The 16,757-nt window shown below is 38.2% G+C and overlaps 1 protein-coding gene across 2 annotated transcripts; it reads right to left on the bottom strand.

The window, feature by feature from the left end:
* Window positions 1-656: 656 nt before the first annotated feature.
* LOC109243667 lies at window positions 657-13,603 on the bottom strand. 2 transcript variants are annotated; one of them, XM_019410630.1, is made up of 5 exons: window positions 13,201-13,603; window positions 11,390-11,490; window positions 11,070-11,183; window positions 918-1,001; window positions 657-841 (listed from the first exon to the last, which is right to left on the bottom strand). In XM_019410630.1, the coding sequence occupies exons 1-5, from the start codon at window positions 13,460-13,462 to the stop codon at window positions 785-787; spliced, it is 618 nt and encodes a 205-aa protein (XP_019266175.1). In that variant the 5' UTR covers window positions 13,463-13,603; the 3' UTR covers window positions 657-784. The 2 variants fall into 2 exon arrangements, with proteins under 2 accessions (XP_019266175.1, XP_019266174.1); XM_019410629.1 differs by having other exon boundaries at window positions 11,390-11,493; window positions 13,201-13,591.
* Between the last annotated feature and the right edge of the window lie 3,154 nt (window positions 13,604-16,757).

The following is a 16,757-nucleotide window of genomic DNA, read 5'->3' as shown; positions in this document are numbered from 1 at the left end:
GTGATAAATGTTACATTAAAGGTTACAACTGGATCAACTAAAACTCACAATTTTTTAGTTTATTGATTTATTTTTATCATTGAGAAAGATTTTAGACTTCGACAGAAAGTGTCAAATTTATTCCTTCTTCTACTTTTCAGATATAGTAAAACGTGGTGTATGTTGGTATTACTACGCTTACTTCCTAGTGGTTCAAAAGGCACATGTTATTAGTGCGAGGTGCATGTCAGAGGTTCAAGCCTGGCGAGGTCGAATGTCTTGTCTATCCAGGTCTCATCCAGTAAAGATTAAAAGAAAAAAATACATGAATTATCCTCATTACTTGTCCCCAAAAACCAGTTACATACTCTAATTTTATAGGCAATTTCGTACACCCCTAATCTTGTTTGCAACGAGACTAATCCCCCACCAATGCTGACGTGACAAATACTAATTTGGTAAAGAAGATATGATGAAGTTCCAAGTGAATTATTGAAAACTTGGTTTTTATGTGTATCTCAAGTAAAAAGCTGTTTTCCGCTCACAAATCTTTAACTTTCGCACGAAGTGAGTAACACAGCTGCTATGTAGGAGCAAAAACGAAGGATACTCCGAGCGCAAGGGTGACTATTCACTAATGAGTAAAACCACATTACTTTGAAAATGAAAGATTCTGCTTCATTTAAGGATAGACGTGTTGAATGATTAACTAAAAGAATGTTTAGTTTAATGGATATATAAGAAAAGGAAAGTTAAATTACAGTATGAACGATATACTCTCTTCCATTCTATACAAAAAAGTAGTTTACAGAAAGTATTTCATCCTGACATCTCTCTTCATGGCCTTGTATACAGCTTGAACCTGGATGAGGGCGACAAGTCATACAATGGAATATGGATTATGATTCACAAATTTAAGGTACTAAGGATAATAATACCTGCTCACTAGAAACAACTTGAATGGGTCCGATATTTACTGATACATATTTTCCCCCTGAAGATAGCTTCTGCCTCACCTGGCCCTGCATAGAAGCAGAAATACCTTGGATAATCCATTTCCCCTTTGTCACACACATTAAGGTTCAATCCACTTCACATTCTCACACAATGTGTATTGTTATAATTACGTTCTCCTACTAGCACCATAGGAAAGAGGCTCAGAGACATAAAGATTGACACATACACAATCTAGAGCAGGTTGTTATACCAACCTAAGGTATTCTGGGCAGTAAATTATTTATTGCAGTCCATATAGTTAACTACTGTTGTGCTGAGAAAACACACATTCCCTTTGTAATGCCTACCTCTGTATGTGAAGCACTGACATTTCTGTTACAAATAGAGACATAAGAAGACAACTTTTGCCCAAAGATTAGGACATGAAACAATGAGGATTTAAACTGATGTATCTTTTTAATAACCGAGAAATTCGCTATTTACAGTTTTGAAGCTCGGTGGGTTATGGGTCGGCTCCTCTGCTTTTATCTGCTTAAAATCAAACTAGATTCAAAGCATGATCTGAATGTGATGAGCATCGACCAAACGTCCCATGCTGAAATACCTTTACTGTTTAATCAAAGATCGGAGGACTATGAAAACCAATGCTTTGTATTAATTGCGGGAAAGCATGGGAGAAAAATATGTTATTGACCTGTTCAATTATAATATAATGAGCCTTATTCATATTTCCTCCGTTTCATATTGTTTGAGGTAGTTTGACTCGGCACGAAGTTTAACAAAAAAGAAGAAGACTTATGAAAGTTGTGGTCTTAAAAGATTAAGGGGTAAAAGGTTTGTGGGGCCATGCCATTTGTGTGGCTATAAAAGCTTCTCATTAAGGGCAAAAAGGGTAAAATGAAGAGTTTAAAGTTGAATTATTTCCAAATTTAGAAATGTGTCATTTATTCTGGAACAGACTAAAAAGGAAAGTACCTCATTTAATATGAAACGGAGGGAGTACAATACATATCCTATTCCTATTATATGTGGGACTAGGACTAATTACATATTATTTTCATAACTATCTAACACTCCCCCTCAAGCTGGTGCATAGATGTAACTAATATGAGGACCAGTGAAGGACTTGGTGAAAATATGATCATTCGACTTCCCAAACTTTGTAACATTATCTCGTGAGAGTATCTTTTCTCTGACGAAGTGACATTCAATCTCAATGTGTTTAGTTCTCTCATAGAACACCGGATTTGATGCAATATGAAAGGCGGCTTGATTATCACGCACAATTTCCATCTTGCTGATCTCACCAAATTTCAACTCCTTGAGCAACTGTTTAATCCAAACTAGCTCACATGTTGTCATAGCCATTACCCGAGATTGTGCTTCTACACTATACCGAGCACCCACATTCTATATTTTGCTCTTCCAAGATACCAAATTACCTCCTACTAAAACACAATATCCATCAGAAGGTAGTCCTGCCTAATCAGCATCTAAATATCCAACGATTTGCTCGTGGTCTCGATCCTCAAACAATAATTCTTTGCCCAAAGTTGATTTTATATACCAAAAAATGCGGATTACTGCATCTCAATGACTATCACATGGAGAATACAAACTGACTCACAACACTCAAGGGAAAGAAAATGTCACTCACTTGTGAGGTAATTTAATTTACTAACCAGCAGCTTATATCTTGCAGGATCACTAAGCGGCTCCTCATGTCCTGACAGAAGTTTAGAATTCGGATGCATAGGAGTGTCAACAGGTCTACAACCTGTCATTTTTGTCTCCTCAAGAATGTCCAAGGCATACTTCCGTTGTGAGATCACAATACCTGAGCTAGACTAAGCGACCTCAATGCCTAGAAAATACTATAATCTGCCCAGATCCTTAGTTTGAAAGTGTTGAAAGAGATGTTGCTTCAACTTAGTAATACCATCCTTGATCATTAGCAATAATAACAATATCGTCAACATAAACCACAATATAAATACAAAGATCTGAAGCAGAATGCCGATAAACACAGAGTGATCAGCTTCACTATGAGTCATGCCAAACTCCTGAATAACTGTGCTTAACTTACCAAACCAGGCACGAATAGACTGCTTTAGAACATAGAAGGACCGGCGCAACCAACATACAAAGCCACTAGACTCCCTCTAAGCAACAAAGCAGGTGGTTGCTCCGTATAAACTTCATCCTTAAGGTCACCATGAAGAAAAATATTCTTAATGTCTAACTGATAGAGAGGCCAATCGCGAACAACAGCCAAGGATAGAAAAAGGCGGACTGATGCTATTTTAGTCACGGGAGAGAAAGTATCACTACAATCGAGCCCAAATATCTGAGTATATCCTTTTGAAACAAGACAAGCCTTTAGTCAATCAACCTGGCCATCTAGACCAACTTTGATTGCACCCAACGACAACCAACAGTAGATTTACCTAAAGGAAGAGGAACAAGCTCCCAAGTACCACTAGTATGTAAAGCAGACATCTCGTCAGTCATAGCCTATCGCCATCCTGGATGAGAAATGATTCACCTGTAGACTTAGGCATGAAAATGGACGACAAAGATAACACAAACAAATAATGGGGTGATGATAGACGATGATAACTTAAACCTACATAATGTGGATTAGAACTAAGTGTGGACCGCATACCTTTCCGAAGTGCAATCGGTGAACTAGGAGGAGACAAGTCCGCTATAGGAGCAGGGTCAGGTGCAAAACGTGGATCAGCTAGGCCTGATGCTGGGCGGGAACAACGATGATAAGTCAAGAATGGTGTTCCTGTGGTTAGGGATCTAGGAGAAGCAACACTAGATTCCTCAACGGTTGGTATAGGTAAGACTTCTGTAGCTGAGGGTGTCGGCGGAGCTGTAGTAATCTCCTCAAAAGTCGGTATAAGTAAGACCTCAAATATATCAAGGTGGTCAGCAGCGGTAAAGTAGGCTCTAGACTCGAAAAATGTGACATCAGCTAACATAAGGTACCTACGAAGATCAGTTTAGTAGCAACGATATCCCTTTTGAACACGAGAATAACCAAGGAAGAGATACTTGAGAGCACGAGGAGCTAACTTATCTTTGTTGGGGGCTAAATTTAGAGCAAAACATGTGCTCCCAAAAATACGAGGTGAAAGAGAGTATAAGGGTTACTGCGAAAACAATACTGTATACAGAATTTGATTCTGAATGGGAGATCAAGGCATTCGATTAATCAAATAACAAACTGTGAGAACTGCATTGCCCCAAAAACATAACGGAACATGAGACTCATGAGAAGTGTGCGGGCAGTCTCAATGAGATGCCTATTCTTTCTCAATCCACCCTCGATTTTTCAGTCATTCATGAATGATATTTTCAGGATCATTTGCGGAAATTTATTTTAGTATTCTTTGATGATATTTTGAATTACAGAAGAGACTATGCTTCTCATCTTGAACATTTGAAGGTTGCTTTATCTCAAACAGAGCCAGCTAGTAATCAAGTGCATGTTTTAGGCAGCGTAAACTTGAATATTTGGACATATCATCTCCTCTAAAGGAGTGCAAGCAGATCCCTCTAAGAATGAGAGTATGATGTCTAGGCCAGTTCCTAGATATATCAAGTCCTTGCAGGGATTTTTGGGACTCGCACCAGGTACTACCGATTGTCAAAGACTATGGTAAGATTGCTTCCTCATTAACAGATTTAGTAAAGAATGATGTTGTTTTGCAGGGAGAACGAGCTCAACAAGCATTTGAGGCATTGAATTGAAGTTGGCTATGACTCAAGTACGCGTCTTAGCGTTGCCGGACTTTTCTCAACCTTTTGTAATTGAAGCTATTGCTTCAGGATTTGTTGTTGGTCCAGTTCTAATGCAAAAAGGTAAAGCTACTATGTATTTCAGTAGAATGCTTTCTTCTAGAGCAAGACAATACTCGGTATATGAACGGGAACTAATGCCCATTGTGTTAGCTGTCAAAATATTGAATCACTACTTGGTGGGTCATCATTCCATCATTAAAACTAACCAAAAAGCCCTTTAATTTTTGCTAGAACAACGAGTTATGGATGAGAATCAGCCAGTGTTGTAAATACCGAGCGCTATGTCGCTAATAGCGAGTGGCGATGCGAAGCGAGGCTGTGTCGCTATTTTTTTCTGTTGTGTTGCGTTTTAGAAAAGGAGCGCGCTTCTGCCTTTCCCCGAAAGGCGAGAAGCGCTAAGAGGCGAGAGGCGACCTATTGCGATGTTTTCTGGAAAAAAAGAAGTTAAAATGAGGCTCAGTGACTTCAAAGCAAAAAACAGAGTTTCGTCTTCTATTCGCGTAGCAAACGCAGGTTAGGGTTTGGTTTCCTCTTCACCCACAAACACAGCAAACACCAGGTAGTGTTCTTCTTGTTCTTCTCTTTTCTTCTTCTTTCTTCTTTCTTTTCTTTTCTTTTTCCGGCTGTCTCAATTTTCCGGCAGAATCTCCGGCAGCAAAGTGCTCTTTTCTTCTGTTCTTTTTCCTTGTTCTTCTTCTATTTTCTTCTTTTTTCTTCTTTTTCTGGCAGCAGATGATTTCCGGCTTTTTGCAAATGATTTCCGGTTGTTTCTAGAGTTTTTTGCTCAATTGATTCGCACCTTTTATTGCTCAGTTTTTTTGTTTTACCTGCATTTTTCCAGTTTTAGTATACAATTAATTGCATATTAACTTAATTATATGCAAATTTGAGTTTTTGGTTATTTATATATGCAAATTTGATATTTTATTTTTTGTATTAAATGGCGCTTCACTTCAAAAAGGCAAGTGCTTCGCTTCTCGCCTCAGTCAAGAAAGCGCTCGTCGCTTTTTGTCGCCTCTCGCTATACAAAACGCTGGAATTAGCCGAAATGGATTTCTAAATTCATGGGTTATAAGCTTGAGATCAAGTAAAACTAGGTGCTGAAAACAGAGTGCATGACGCGTTGTGCATGGAATTTGTAGAGTTATATGCCTTTTCTGTTTTGAAGTACGAAGACAACGAGGAATTGGATCAAAAAGTACAAAAAGACAGCAAACTGGCTTCTGTTTTGCAAAAGTTAGTTATTAAACAACAAGAAGACGACAAATACGTCATTTGATGTCTACTGTTCAAGGGACGCTTCGTTTTGCCCAAAGGATCATCCAGAATACCAGGGTGGTTGAAAGAGCTTCATTCTTCTCCAACAGGAGGCATTCGAGGTATCTTCACATATATAAGAGGTTGTCCGAGAATATTTACTGAGAAGGTAATGAAGAGGAATGTGCAAGACTTCGTTGCCAAGTGAGAAATTTGACAAAAGAATAACTCTCAAACTTTGAGTCCAGTCGAATTACTTCAACCTTTACCCATACCTCAGCATGTGTGAGAGGATGTAAGTATGGATTTCATTACTAGCCTTCCTAGATCCCATAAGTTTGATATTATATTGGTTGTGGTAAGCGTCTTACTAAGTATGCACACTTTATCCCACTTTCTCACCCTTTTAATGCTAAAAACGTCTGTTATTTTCACTAAGGAAGTGATTAAATTGCACGGTTTTCCTAAACCTATTGTGTCTAATCATAACCGGGCGTTCATTAGCTAGTTTTGGAGGGAATTGTTTAAAATGGCAGGAACTACATCATGCTATAGCTCCGGATACCATCTGAAGACCGATGGGCAAGTGGTGAATACGAGTTTGGAGGCATGTCTTCATTGTATGGCAGAGAAAATCATATGCAATGGTTCCGTTGGCTAACTTGGTCTGAATATTAGTCTAATACATCCTTAACAGATCTGCGGGCATGACACCCTTTAAAGTATTGTACGAGAGGGATTCACCATCAATTTTCCACATGGATGACATTTTGCAGTGGAAGAATTCGTACTAGAAATTTAATCTTAGCTAAACTCAAAAATCATCTAGTACAAGCACACCAAAGAACGAAGAATCAAGTTGATCGATATCGCAGGGAAGTGAATATTGAGGTTGGAGAAATGGTGTATCTCAAACTTTGGCTCTACAAACTACGTTCTTTGGCTAAGAAAATAATGAAAAACTCGATCCTCGCTTTTACGACCCTTTTTATTAGGGTAAAATATTAGTTAGAGATGGGAGGTAGAAGTGGGAGAGGAGGGGACTGCTGATAGTGCTTTTAGTCTTAGTCAATGTTGGAGTTGACCAAAATTTAGATCAAAAGGCATTTAGAAGAAGCATATCTTATTCACAGAAGTCTAGATCTGTTCCACCTGCTCAAGCTCAAGGCTCAAGATACCCATCTTAGGCTCTTCTTTAGTACCTCTCCCCTCTGTCCTGGTCCTGTTGTATTCCAAATGTAGGCTACAATTGCCTCTTTTTTGATAGGTTTTGCAGTTGCATCTCTCTTTCCTTAACTTGATCTTTCAGCTAAAGCCTTCTCTACCCTTGTGTCTCACAGACCCAACTATAGCAACTAAAACTGTTGTATCTCATTTTCTTTCTCTACACCAAAGGAGGGGACTGATCTGTATCAACCCAACCCCTATTTTTGAGTATTGATGTGTCGTTGCATGATTTAGACTTCCTATAAATTCATAGGATGTTTTTGGACTTGTGGGTAAGTTTGGATTGGGACCCGAGAGGCTCGGGGATGTTTCGTCACACTTGGAGCAACATTGCGTGTTACGGATTTTTCTATGGTTTTCTCTTGCACAAACGCAGAGAGAAGCGACACAATCGTGATGCTTTGGAGGGCTAGGTCATCGTGACCGCATGGAGTTGGTCCACAAATGCAAAAAGTTGGGGTCAGCTTGGTCAACCTCCGTTCAAGTCTTCCACGCGACTGCGACGGTGATGTACTTTCGAGGTTTTGCACCTCTCAAACACAAATAAGAGAGAAAAACAAAAGCATCCCGCTAAAGTTTTTCACAAAACTAGCGAAAGCATCAAACTCACGTGAGAAGAATGTAAGATGAAAGAGACCCTACCCACTCGTTTTTCAATCCCACACGATTGCAAGATGCGTTGAATAAAGGAAGAAGAATGAAATAAAAAATCAATCACGCTTTTGAAGCTAATGCTCAAAAAAACTAATCACCAATGACTATTTTCAGCATATTAAGCCCTTTAAATAAGCCTTACAATGAGTAAAATTGATAAGGTTTAAGAAAACTAATCCTAATTAAACTAGAATAAGAATAAGGCTAAGAAAACCTATCCTAACTAAAAGAGGAAAAAGAATTCTAGCAGGAATGGGATACCAACTAACAATCCTAGTTTGACTAGAACTACAAATATAATCCTACAAAAACAAAAATTAAATTACTAGGAAACAAGAAACAAGAAATCCCAATCTTTAAGGAAAAGAAATCTTAATCTTGAATGGATTCTTGGACTTCTTCAATTTCTTGAAATTCTTGGGCCTCAATTGGACCAAGGCTAATTAGTTTAAGCATTTTAAATTCGTGGCCTAATTCTCCAAATCCATTGGCACCTTCATGAGCCAAATAAGCCTCCATTGTTGTAAAAAAACATGGCCTCCATATGTTTCATCAGACGGTATGTGACTTGATCGCAAAGATCTAACCTTCTATAAATCACGATTGCGTGGCTCAGGGGTCGGGATCACAATTTGTATTCCTGTAGCCTATAAAAAGTTGGTATCTTCAGCAGCCATTATGGGCAAGTTTTAGGATTTTGAGCTAATACATAGGATTCGAAATGGAGTTTTAAGCTACGATTGAGGTATGATTTCCCTACACTAATCTTGACATTATACCCAATTTGAATCGTTAAATCATGAGATTCAAAGGCTAAAATTCGATATTTTAGACCTACACCTATAAATGATAAAATGATGATTTGACCATGCAAATAACATCAAATTTGAATTTTGATAAGGGATTTGGATTCCTTAGCTTATGGGTAACTAGGTTATGAATTTTGTTTCGAGATTTGACTAGTTGATCAAAGATCGATCTTGGAGTTGACCAAAAGTTGATTTTGACTTCAGAACTTCCTAAAATTATGAGAATAGTTGTTCTGGACTAATTTGGACCCATTATTCATGATTTTGAATAGATTGAGGTAAACAGAGATCTTTTGAGTGAGTTTTGGAGATTCAAGTAAAGGGGAAGTTCCCATTTTTTTAGGCATCTGAGACTTAAATTCTTAGTTTGCTTGCTTTTTCTTAAAAGCATGTTATATCTGTTGCTTGTATTAAAACTACCTTGTTCTTGTGCGTGGGTGAGCATGAACCTGCTTAGCTAGTTTTGAAGTTTCTATCTTAGACAGAGAGGGGTCCTAGCATGAGTATACATTTTCATGATACTTTAGCATACTCATGGCCCCATAGATGGGTGGAGCTTGAGTGAGCGTACTCATAGCTCCACAGAAGCCAGAGGAGCTTCAACAGTGCTTCAGCATGTAGCAGCATTATGTCTACTTTCATTAGTTGTATTCAGGATCTCTTATTCAGTTTCTTTACTTGTATATCATTTCTATACTTGTATTGCTTTGCATTGATATATTCATGCACTACCAGCGACTTCCAGTCTCGCCACAGGGGTAAGCTGGGAGAGCGAGTTGATGATCTTGCTGGGTCTTTTAGACTCACAGTTACTGCGTGTGCACAGGTTCCAGCCGGGAGCAGTGATTCCAACTCTTCATCAGCCATTTAAGTTGAGGTGAGCCACCACTAGCTCGTGGAGGCTGCTTCATCTATTATCAGATTTTTATTATTTCCTTTGTTTTGGAGTTGCGTCTCGCATTAGTTATCCTCAGATTCTAGTGCTCCATAACTTAGTTGGATTTGGGCTGTATGGTTTGTTTTGATACTTGTACTTTGTTTTTTGCTATCTTTATCTACTATGAGACAGTAGTATTCTCCCATTCTCTTTTCAACGTTACGAGCATGCTTTAGCTTAGAGGGTTCACCTAATGGGTAGTTGTTCATTAGGTGTCCTGTCATAACCTAGATCCAGATTTGGGTCGTGACATGATTCATACCACATAGCTATGAATTTGAAGTCAAGACAAAGATGGTTCATACACCACTCTGACTTAAAAACATTACAGTAATTCCACTGTCCCCTTGACTCTTCAAAATCACACTCAGATAGGAATGCAGATCACTTCACTTTTCAAGTTTAATGGGAGATGGTGGGTCATCTTGAGCTATTCGCTAAAGTCAAAAGCTCATAAAATTTCATGGTTCTTTCTATTCTTGTTTCTTCAAATTTTTGTGTTTGAACCTCATAGTGTGATTTTCATCTACAGTAAATACACTAAAGCACAAATCTATTACTGACCGTCATAATTTCCCTTAGTTAACATATTCAAGAATGGAGGTTAAATTAAGCCACCTTAGTTCAGGAAGCAATAAGGAAGCTCAGTAAAAGCCAAGGAGTGGCTTTTTTCAATCTTAACTGAAAGCACTTGATCTGAATGTCAGTAGTATAGATCCTAAATTTTTCTTTTTTTGGGGGATAAGCAAAAATTTATGACACTGTAATTCTTTGAAGCACACATTTTTTACTTAAACCTCCAGGTAATACAAGGAATAGTCATATTTCAGAGTAAGCAACAACTCTTTCAGAAGCTTCTCTACATTTTCATATGATCTAGCTAAGTCTAAGGGAAATATACTTTTCCTATTTATTGTACTGTAAATGTCATGTTTTCAAATTCAAATCTCGATCACTCATGAACAGCTGAAACAGTTGGGCAATATATAATACTTCATTGTAAGGAGAATTGCAGCTGAGCAGCATAGAATAGCTCAATCTGAAGCACAACCCAAGAACCCTCCCGTTTCCTCATCACAGAAAGTTATATACATTCTGAGCATTATCTTTCCCAAGAACAAAGAAAAGCTGCTATTCATTCACACAATTGTAGTTGGTTCATAACTTGATTCATCTTCAGCCCAATATCATATAGAGGTCAAGCACGGCCAATAGTTTAACATCTCTAGCATAAAAGACAATAATCCTCCCTAATACGCAAATTTGTACATAGAATGGCCAAAAACAAATAGCATAGATCGAACTAATCCCAAAAAGACTTGGCATGTACTCCTCCAAAATTTTGAAACCTCATGCTTAAATTTGAGCTGCCACTATAGTCACTAAATTTTAAATAGAGGCACACTGAGTTGAGTATATTATCTAATTCCCCTTACCTCGGGAACAGGCTGTTGTATCACTGACTCTACAGCAACAACCATAGAATGCACAAAATCATCACCTCCAGTACCAATAGCTGTAAAGCCTCTTTCAGTGGGGTAAGAATTCACCTTTAAGTAAAAGAGCATTATAACAGATGTTAGATGCAAACCTTCTATTCTGAATCTTCTAATGGTTATCAAGTTATTTATCATTTCTACAAATATGAAGCATTTGACATTATCTTCAAAGCTTCAACTTTAAACCATTGTCTAAACTTCTACATTGTTTTATGTTACGAAAAATAAAAATTGGTGACGAATCCAGGAATTTGCACCTTCTTATCAAGAGCAAGCCACTCATTAGTTGAATCATTATGCACTGTGCCCCCAATGACAACATTAGTAGTTTGTCCAACTCGCCCTTCTGTCTTGGACACTTCTGGAATACCCTCAACGGTTAGAATTGTGAAAAAGTTGCTCATATAATTAAAAGAAAGAAGAAAGAGAAAAACAAATAGGTTTAAATACTGAAAAGAACTTCAATACCCTGCTAGGCACCTCTAAAGAAACTAGAAAAATATTATCTTAAGCAATTGAGAAACAGACTAGCTCAAGATATAGGTTCATATTCTCTACTAAGTTTTAATCCTTCCCACCATTAAGTAACTCTACGGTGTACACATTTTTCTGCACAATCAATCTTCTTAAAAAAAACTTTAGGTGGTAAAGTGAAATTCCAACGCATAAAAGAAAGAGAAAGGGAGTTTGGGGTTAAGAGATTCCAGTAGCTAAATAAGTATAACAACATTATGCCTCAATCCCAAGCACTTGGGGTCGACTATATGAATCTCACTGTTCATGAAGCTCCATTTAAACCCAGTAACTAAATAACCATAGCAAAAAGAAATATATTCATACATCATGTTAGCAAGTTTTCGGACACTGAAATGGATTTGTGGGCATACCAGAAAAGATAAGATTAGGAATGAAGATATTCGGGACAAGATGGGAGTGACCTCCGTGGAGGACAATATGCAGGAAACGAGGCTGAGATGATACAGTCATGTGAAGAGGAGAAGCATAGATAACCCCAGTGAGGAGGTGTGAGAGGTTGTCCCCACTACCTGAAAGGACTATGTCCCCCCCCCCCCCCATAAGGTACATCTCGCGCATATGGGCCGCTATAACTATCCAAGAAGACACTCGAAACTGGAAGGAGAGCTAGAGATAGGCCTAATAAGTATTAGGGAGAGGTGATTAGGCAGGACATGGCACAGCTCACCGAGGACGTGACACTTGATAGGAGGGTGTGGAGGTCGAGAATTAGGGTAGAAGGTTAATAGGTAGTCGTGCGTGTCTCCATTTCATTAACATAGCTTTAGTATTAGTCTTGTATTTTTGTTTTTCCTTACTCGCAGTTTTTCATTCACTATATGCTGTTTCTTTTGCTTCGGGTATTATTCTTTTGTCTTATTGTTGTTACTGCTTATTGTTTCTGCTTCTTTTCATCTTTTCATCTTTACTTGTGCTGAGAATCTATCAAAAACAACCTCTATACCTTCTCAAGATAGGGTAAGGCTCTGTATACTCTACCTTCCTCAGACCAGGGGCGGATTTAGGGGGCGGAAGAGGGTCGAACCACCTTCGCCCGAAAATTACACTGTGCATATAAGGCATAATCTGTTTTGTAACTCTATATATCATATTTCGAATCCCCTTGACACAATTGAAAAGCATAGCTCAGTGGTCAAAGAGGTTCAAAACCTTTGTAAGGTCACTAGTTCAATCCCGCTAGCCACAATCTCTTTTACTTTTTTCTTTTTTGAACCCCTTATCGAAAATCCTGCCTCTGCCACTTTTTTAACTTTTTCTTTTTTGAACCTCTTATCGAAATCCTACCTCCGCCACTACCCCAGACCCCACTTTGAGGTATTACACAGGCTTTTGTTGTTATTGTTGCATGTTAGCAAGCTTTGTTATTTTATATATTTGCAAGTTATAGTACGATCTAAGCAAATAACTACTTCAGGAGACCCCGAGAAATAAATAAATAAATAAATAAAAACTCAGAATCAAGCTCAAACAGATTATGGCAAAAAAAAAATAAGGAAATTATTTAGTTGAACAAAATATAATGGTTATGGACCTGAAATGGCCTTAAGGATAACTTCTTGAGGAGGACCTTGTTCGAGATCATCTTGAGAGGAAGATGGGTTTTCGTTATTGGAGCAATTGAGAAGCTGACTTCTTCGCGGGAAGCGATAAGTTCGGGCGTAAATGAGTTTACAGCCACAGCACAAAACGGGTATGGAGAAGGATTTGTGGATAGAAAACAATACAACGGGAAAAGAGGTCGGAATACAGGGTTCCTTTAAGAATACTGTTCTGAACACACTCCTGCACGCCATTGTTTGATGATCCTTCTAATATCAGAGCTATTATGCACAGAAATGAGTTGCGGTAACTGTTGAGTGTACGGTTTTGCCCCTGATTTTTAGAGTTTAGCAGCTTTTGCTTGGGCCACGTCCACCCGAACCACGGTGATATGCACAAAATAGGGTATCATCACCTTTAGCCTGCCAGAAATTATTTAGCCAAAAAAAATTATACTATAAAATTATATAATTTTTATATATAACATACAATATATATATTATATTTTTACAATGGTTACACGGTAAAAACTTACCCGCAACACCAAATCTAGTTAAGTTAACCAATAGAAATAAACAAAAGTTTATTAGGAGTTTTAAGTCTATTAGATGTTTTAATTTTAATAAACAAAAAATTTAAATAGGTAGAGAATCGGAATAACTAACGTTATCATTTTCTAGCATTCTTCATCTTGTGTTTCGTACTTTTATTTCTCCATCAAAGATCAAAAGAGTAATTTTAAAAGTTAGTACGGGAAGAAGGGGAAGTATAAGGAGTTACTTATATAGAGGAGGAGTGTCGAGAAATAACTAAAAATTGTGAAACATTACTAAATTTTATAAGGCTTTGGAAAAACCAATAAAGATTGTGATTATTATAATACATTGACAAAAAATTTATTTGATTAATGCAATAGCAATGATCTCACCTCATCAAAATAAATTTTCTTTGATGTATGAAGAAAGAAGGAGATTTGGGTGCCCTACTATTTTATAAGTACTTCATTTGCTTTCTACGGCGGTTCATTCTTTTCAATTTATTTAACGAGTTAAGATTTTAACAGAAAAAGCTAGAATATTAAGTAATTAGTATTATTTTGACATTATTATTTAGGATTATGTGCAAAACAAATGAGAGTTAACTATGATTAAAGACCATTAGTTAAAGCTAAATAAGGTGGCAAGTGTCATTTATTTAGTGGCTTGGTGTAAACACTCGGCGCGGGTAAGTTTTTACACCAAATCTAGTTAAATTAACCATGAGAGATAAACAAAAGTTTATTAGGAGTTTTAAGTCTATTAGATGTTTTAGTTTTAATAAACAAAAAATTTAAATAGGTAGAGATCCAGAATAACTAAAGTTATTATTTTCTAGCATTCTAGCATTCTGCATCTTGTGTTTCGTACTTTTATTTCTCCATTAAAGATCAAAAGAGTAATTTTGAAAGTTAGTATGGGAAGAAGGGGAAGTATAAGGAGTTACTTATATAGAGGAGGAGGGTCGAGAAATAACTAAAAATTGTAAAACATTACTAAATTTTACAAGGCTTTGGAAAAACCAATAAAGATTGTGATTATTATAATACATTCACAAAAAATTTATTTGATTAATGCAATAGCAATGGTCTCACCTCAGCAAAATATATTTTCTTTGATGTATGAAGAAAGAATGAGATGTGGGTGCCCTACTATTTTATAAGTACTTCATTTGCTTTCTATGGCGGTTCATTCTTTTAAATTTATTTAACGAGTCATTAAGATTTTAACAGAAATAGCTAGAATATTAAGTAATTAGTATTATTTTAACATTATTATTTAGGATTATGTGCAAAACAAATGAAAGTTAACTATGATTAAAGACCATTAGTTAAAGCTAAATAAGGTGATAAGTGTCATTTATTTAGTGGCTTGGTGTAAACACCCGGTGCGGGTAAGTTTTTACTCATTTTTCTGCACAAATACCACACTTCGCTACTGTATAGGGTCAAATTTGACCGTCAGCATCTCTACGCCAGTGGGTACGCCCAGTGAGTGTACGCCGATTAGCGTAGCGGGTACGACTCGGACGTGGGGACAAAAGCGACATCGTTTAGGACTCAGTGTCTTCACTAGGGAGACGTTACCTGTCTTTGTAACTTTTTGATTCTTTCGAGGAAGGTCTCTTATTATATAAAGGAGACCTTCACATTGTAAAGGGGGGGACTCCGATATAATATAACTCTCTCATTTTCTGGCTTTCTCTCTCTATCTCTACCTCAAACGAACATATTCTATTGAGTTCATATTATCACTTTGCAATACTAGATCTACAACAATAACATCATCTTTGCATCTCTAGGTTTATTATATTTGATTACGATTTACCCTTTTCTTACTTTTGATTGTTTTCTAGCTTACAAAGTCTTGTTAACTTTTGAGCCGAACAATTTGGCGCGGTCTGTGGGGATTTCGAGAATCAAAATCATAGTATCCACCTAGAGAACAACCAACTACCATTCTCTAAACCACACAAACACAAAAGATGGCTGAGAATAACCCAAAATCAAAAGCTATATTGGGTGTCACTACCAATCTCCTTGGCCCTCTCAACGAGGCCAGTGACGATGGCATCCTGAATGCAACCCCTAGTATCACATCGGGTGCGGAGATCTCACCTTCCCCATCCGAAGATCTGACGATCTTGCACGAAAAGGGAGCTTCCACATCTGCGCTACGCAAGCACCCTCAGCGGTCAAGAAGCTACTGGAAAGATGGCTAACAAGCACTCTGAGTGGCTTGGTTGAGAGGTCACCACAAAGTAACATCAGGTGTACACCAACGGTAGATACCACTGCTGACGTGGGCGAACCGGAAGTTGCACTAGCAAATAACGAACCCGTCGAGACACAGACCAACGATGGCACGCTAACAACCATCCTAAAGAAGATGGAAGAAATGGAAAATGAAAACAAGGCGCTCCGCGATCAGATGAAGGAACATCAGGAGAGGGTCGACAAGATCCCCGGTGCCCCCAAGTTGCTACCAAAACGCGACGTGGGAAGGTTCGTTGAACAACCATACACTGAAGAAGCTGCCCCTCACTCCACCCCAAAAACCTTCAAGATGCCACCCTACTTGAGGGTATATGACGGAACCACTGATCCCGAGGATCATCTGATCCACTACGTCACCGCTGTGAAGGGCAACGACCTATCAAAGGAACAGGTACCGTCGGTACTGCTGAAGAAGTTTGGCGAGACGTTGACAGGAGGGGCTTTAACATGGTACTCTCAGCTACCAGCTAAGGCAATATCAACGTTCGAGGAAATGGCGGATAAGTTCGTCACAGCCCATGCAGGCGCGAAGAAAGCGGAGGCCAGGGTCAACAACATCTTCGCCATCAGGCAAACTACAGGAGAGGGACTCAGGGACTTCCTAGCAAGGTTTAAGAGGGTAAGGATGAGTCTACCAAATGTATCGGAAGGTATGGTAGTCGCCGCTTTCCAGAACGGGCTAAGCAGGGATGGTTCAAGGGCAACCAAGAAGTTGCTGAGCCGCCTCATGAAATATC

The sequence above is a fragment of the Nicotiana attenuata genome, unplaced genomic scaffold (assembly GCF_001879085.1).
Source record: "Nicotiana attenuata strain UT unplaced genomic scaffold, NIATTr2, whole genome shotgun sequence".
Lineage (NCBI taxonomy): Eukaryota > Viridiplantae > Streptophyta > Magnoliopsida > Solanales > Solanaceae > Nicotiana > Nicotiana attenuata.
Note: the sequence above shows the minus strand (reverse complement) of the source record. Positions and strands in the feature narration are given on the sequence as shown.

Excerpts from the sequence above, each read along its gene's own strand:
- LOC109243667 (XM_019410629.1), bottom strand. The coding sequence starts at position 13,462 with ATGGCGTGCAGGAGTGTGTTCAGAACAGTATTCTTAAAGGAACCCTGT. Across the intron at positions 11,494-13,200 it reads TATCCTTAAGGCCATTTCAG|AAGTGTCCAAGACAGAAGGG; the intron begins GTCCATAACCAT and ends AGGGTATTCCAG. Across the intron at positions 1,002-11,069 it reads TACAACAGCCTGTTCCCGAG|GGCCAGGTGAGGCAGAAGCT; the intron begins GTAAGGGGAATT and ends GCTTCTATGCAG.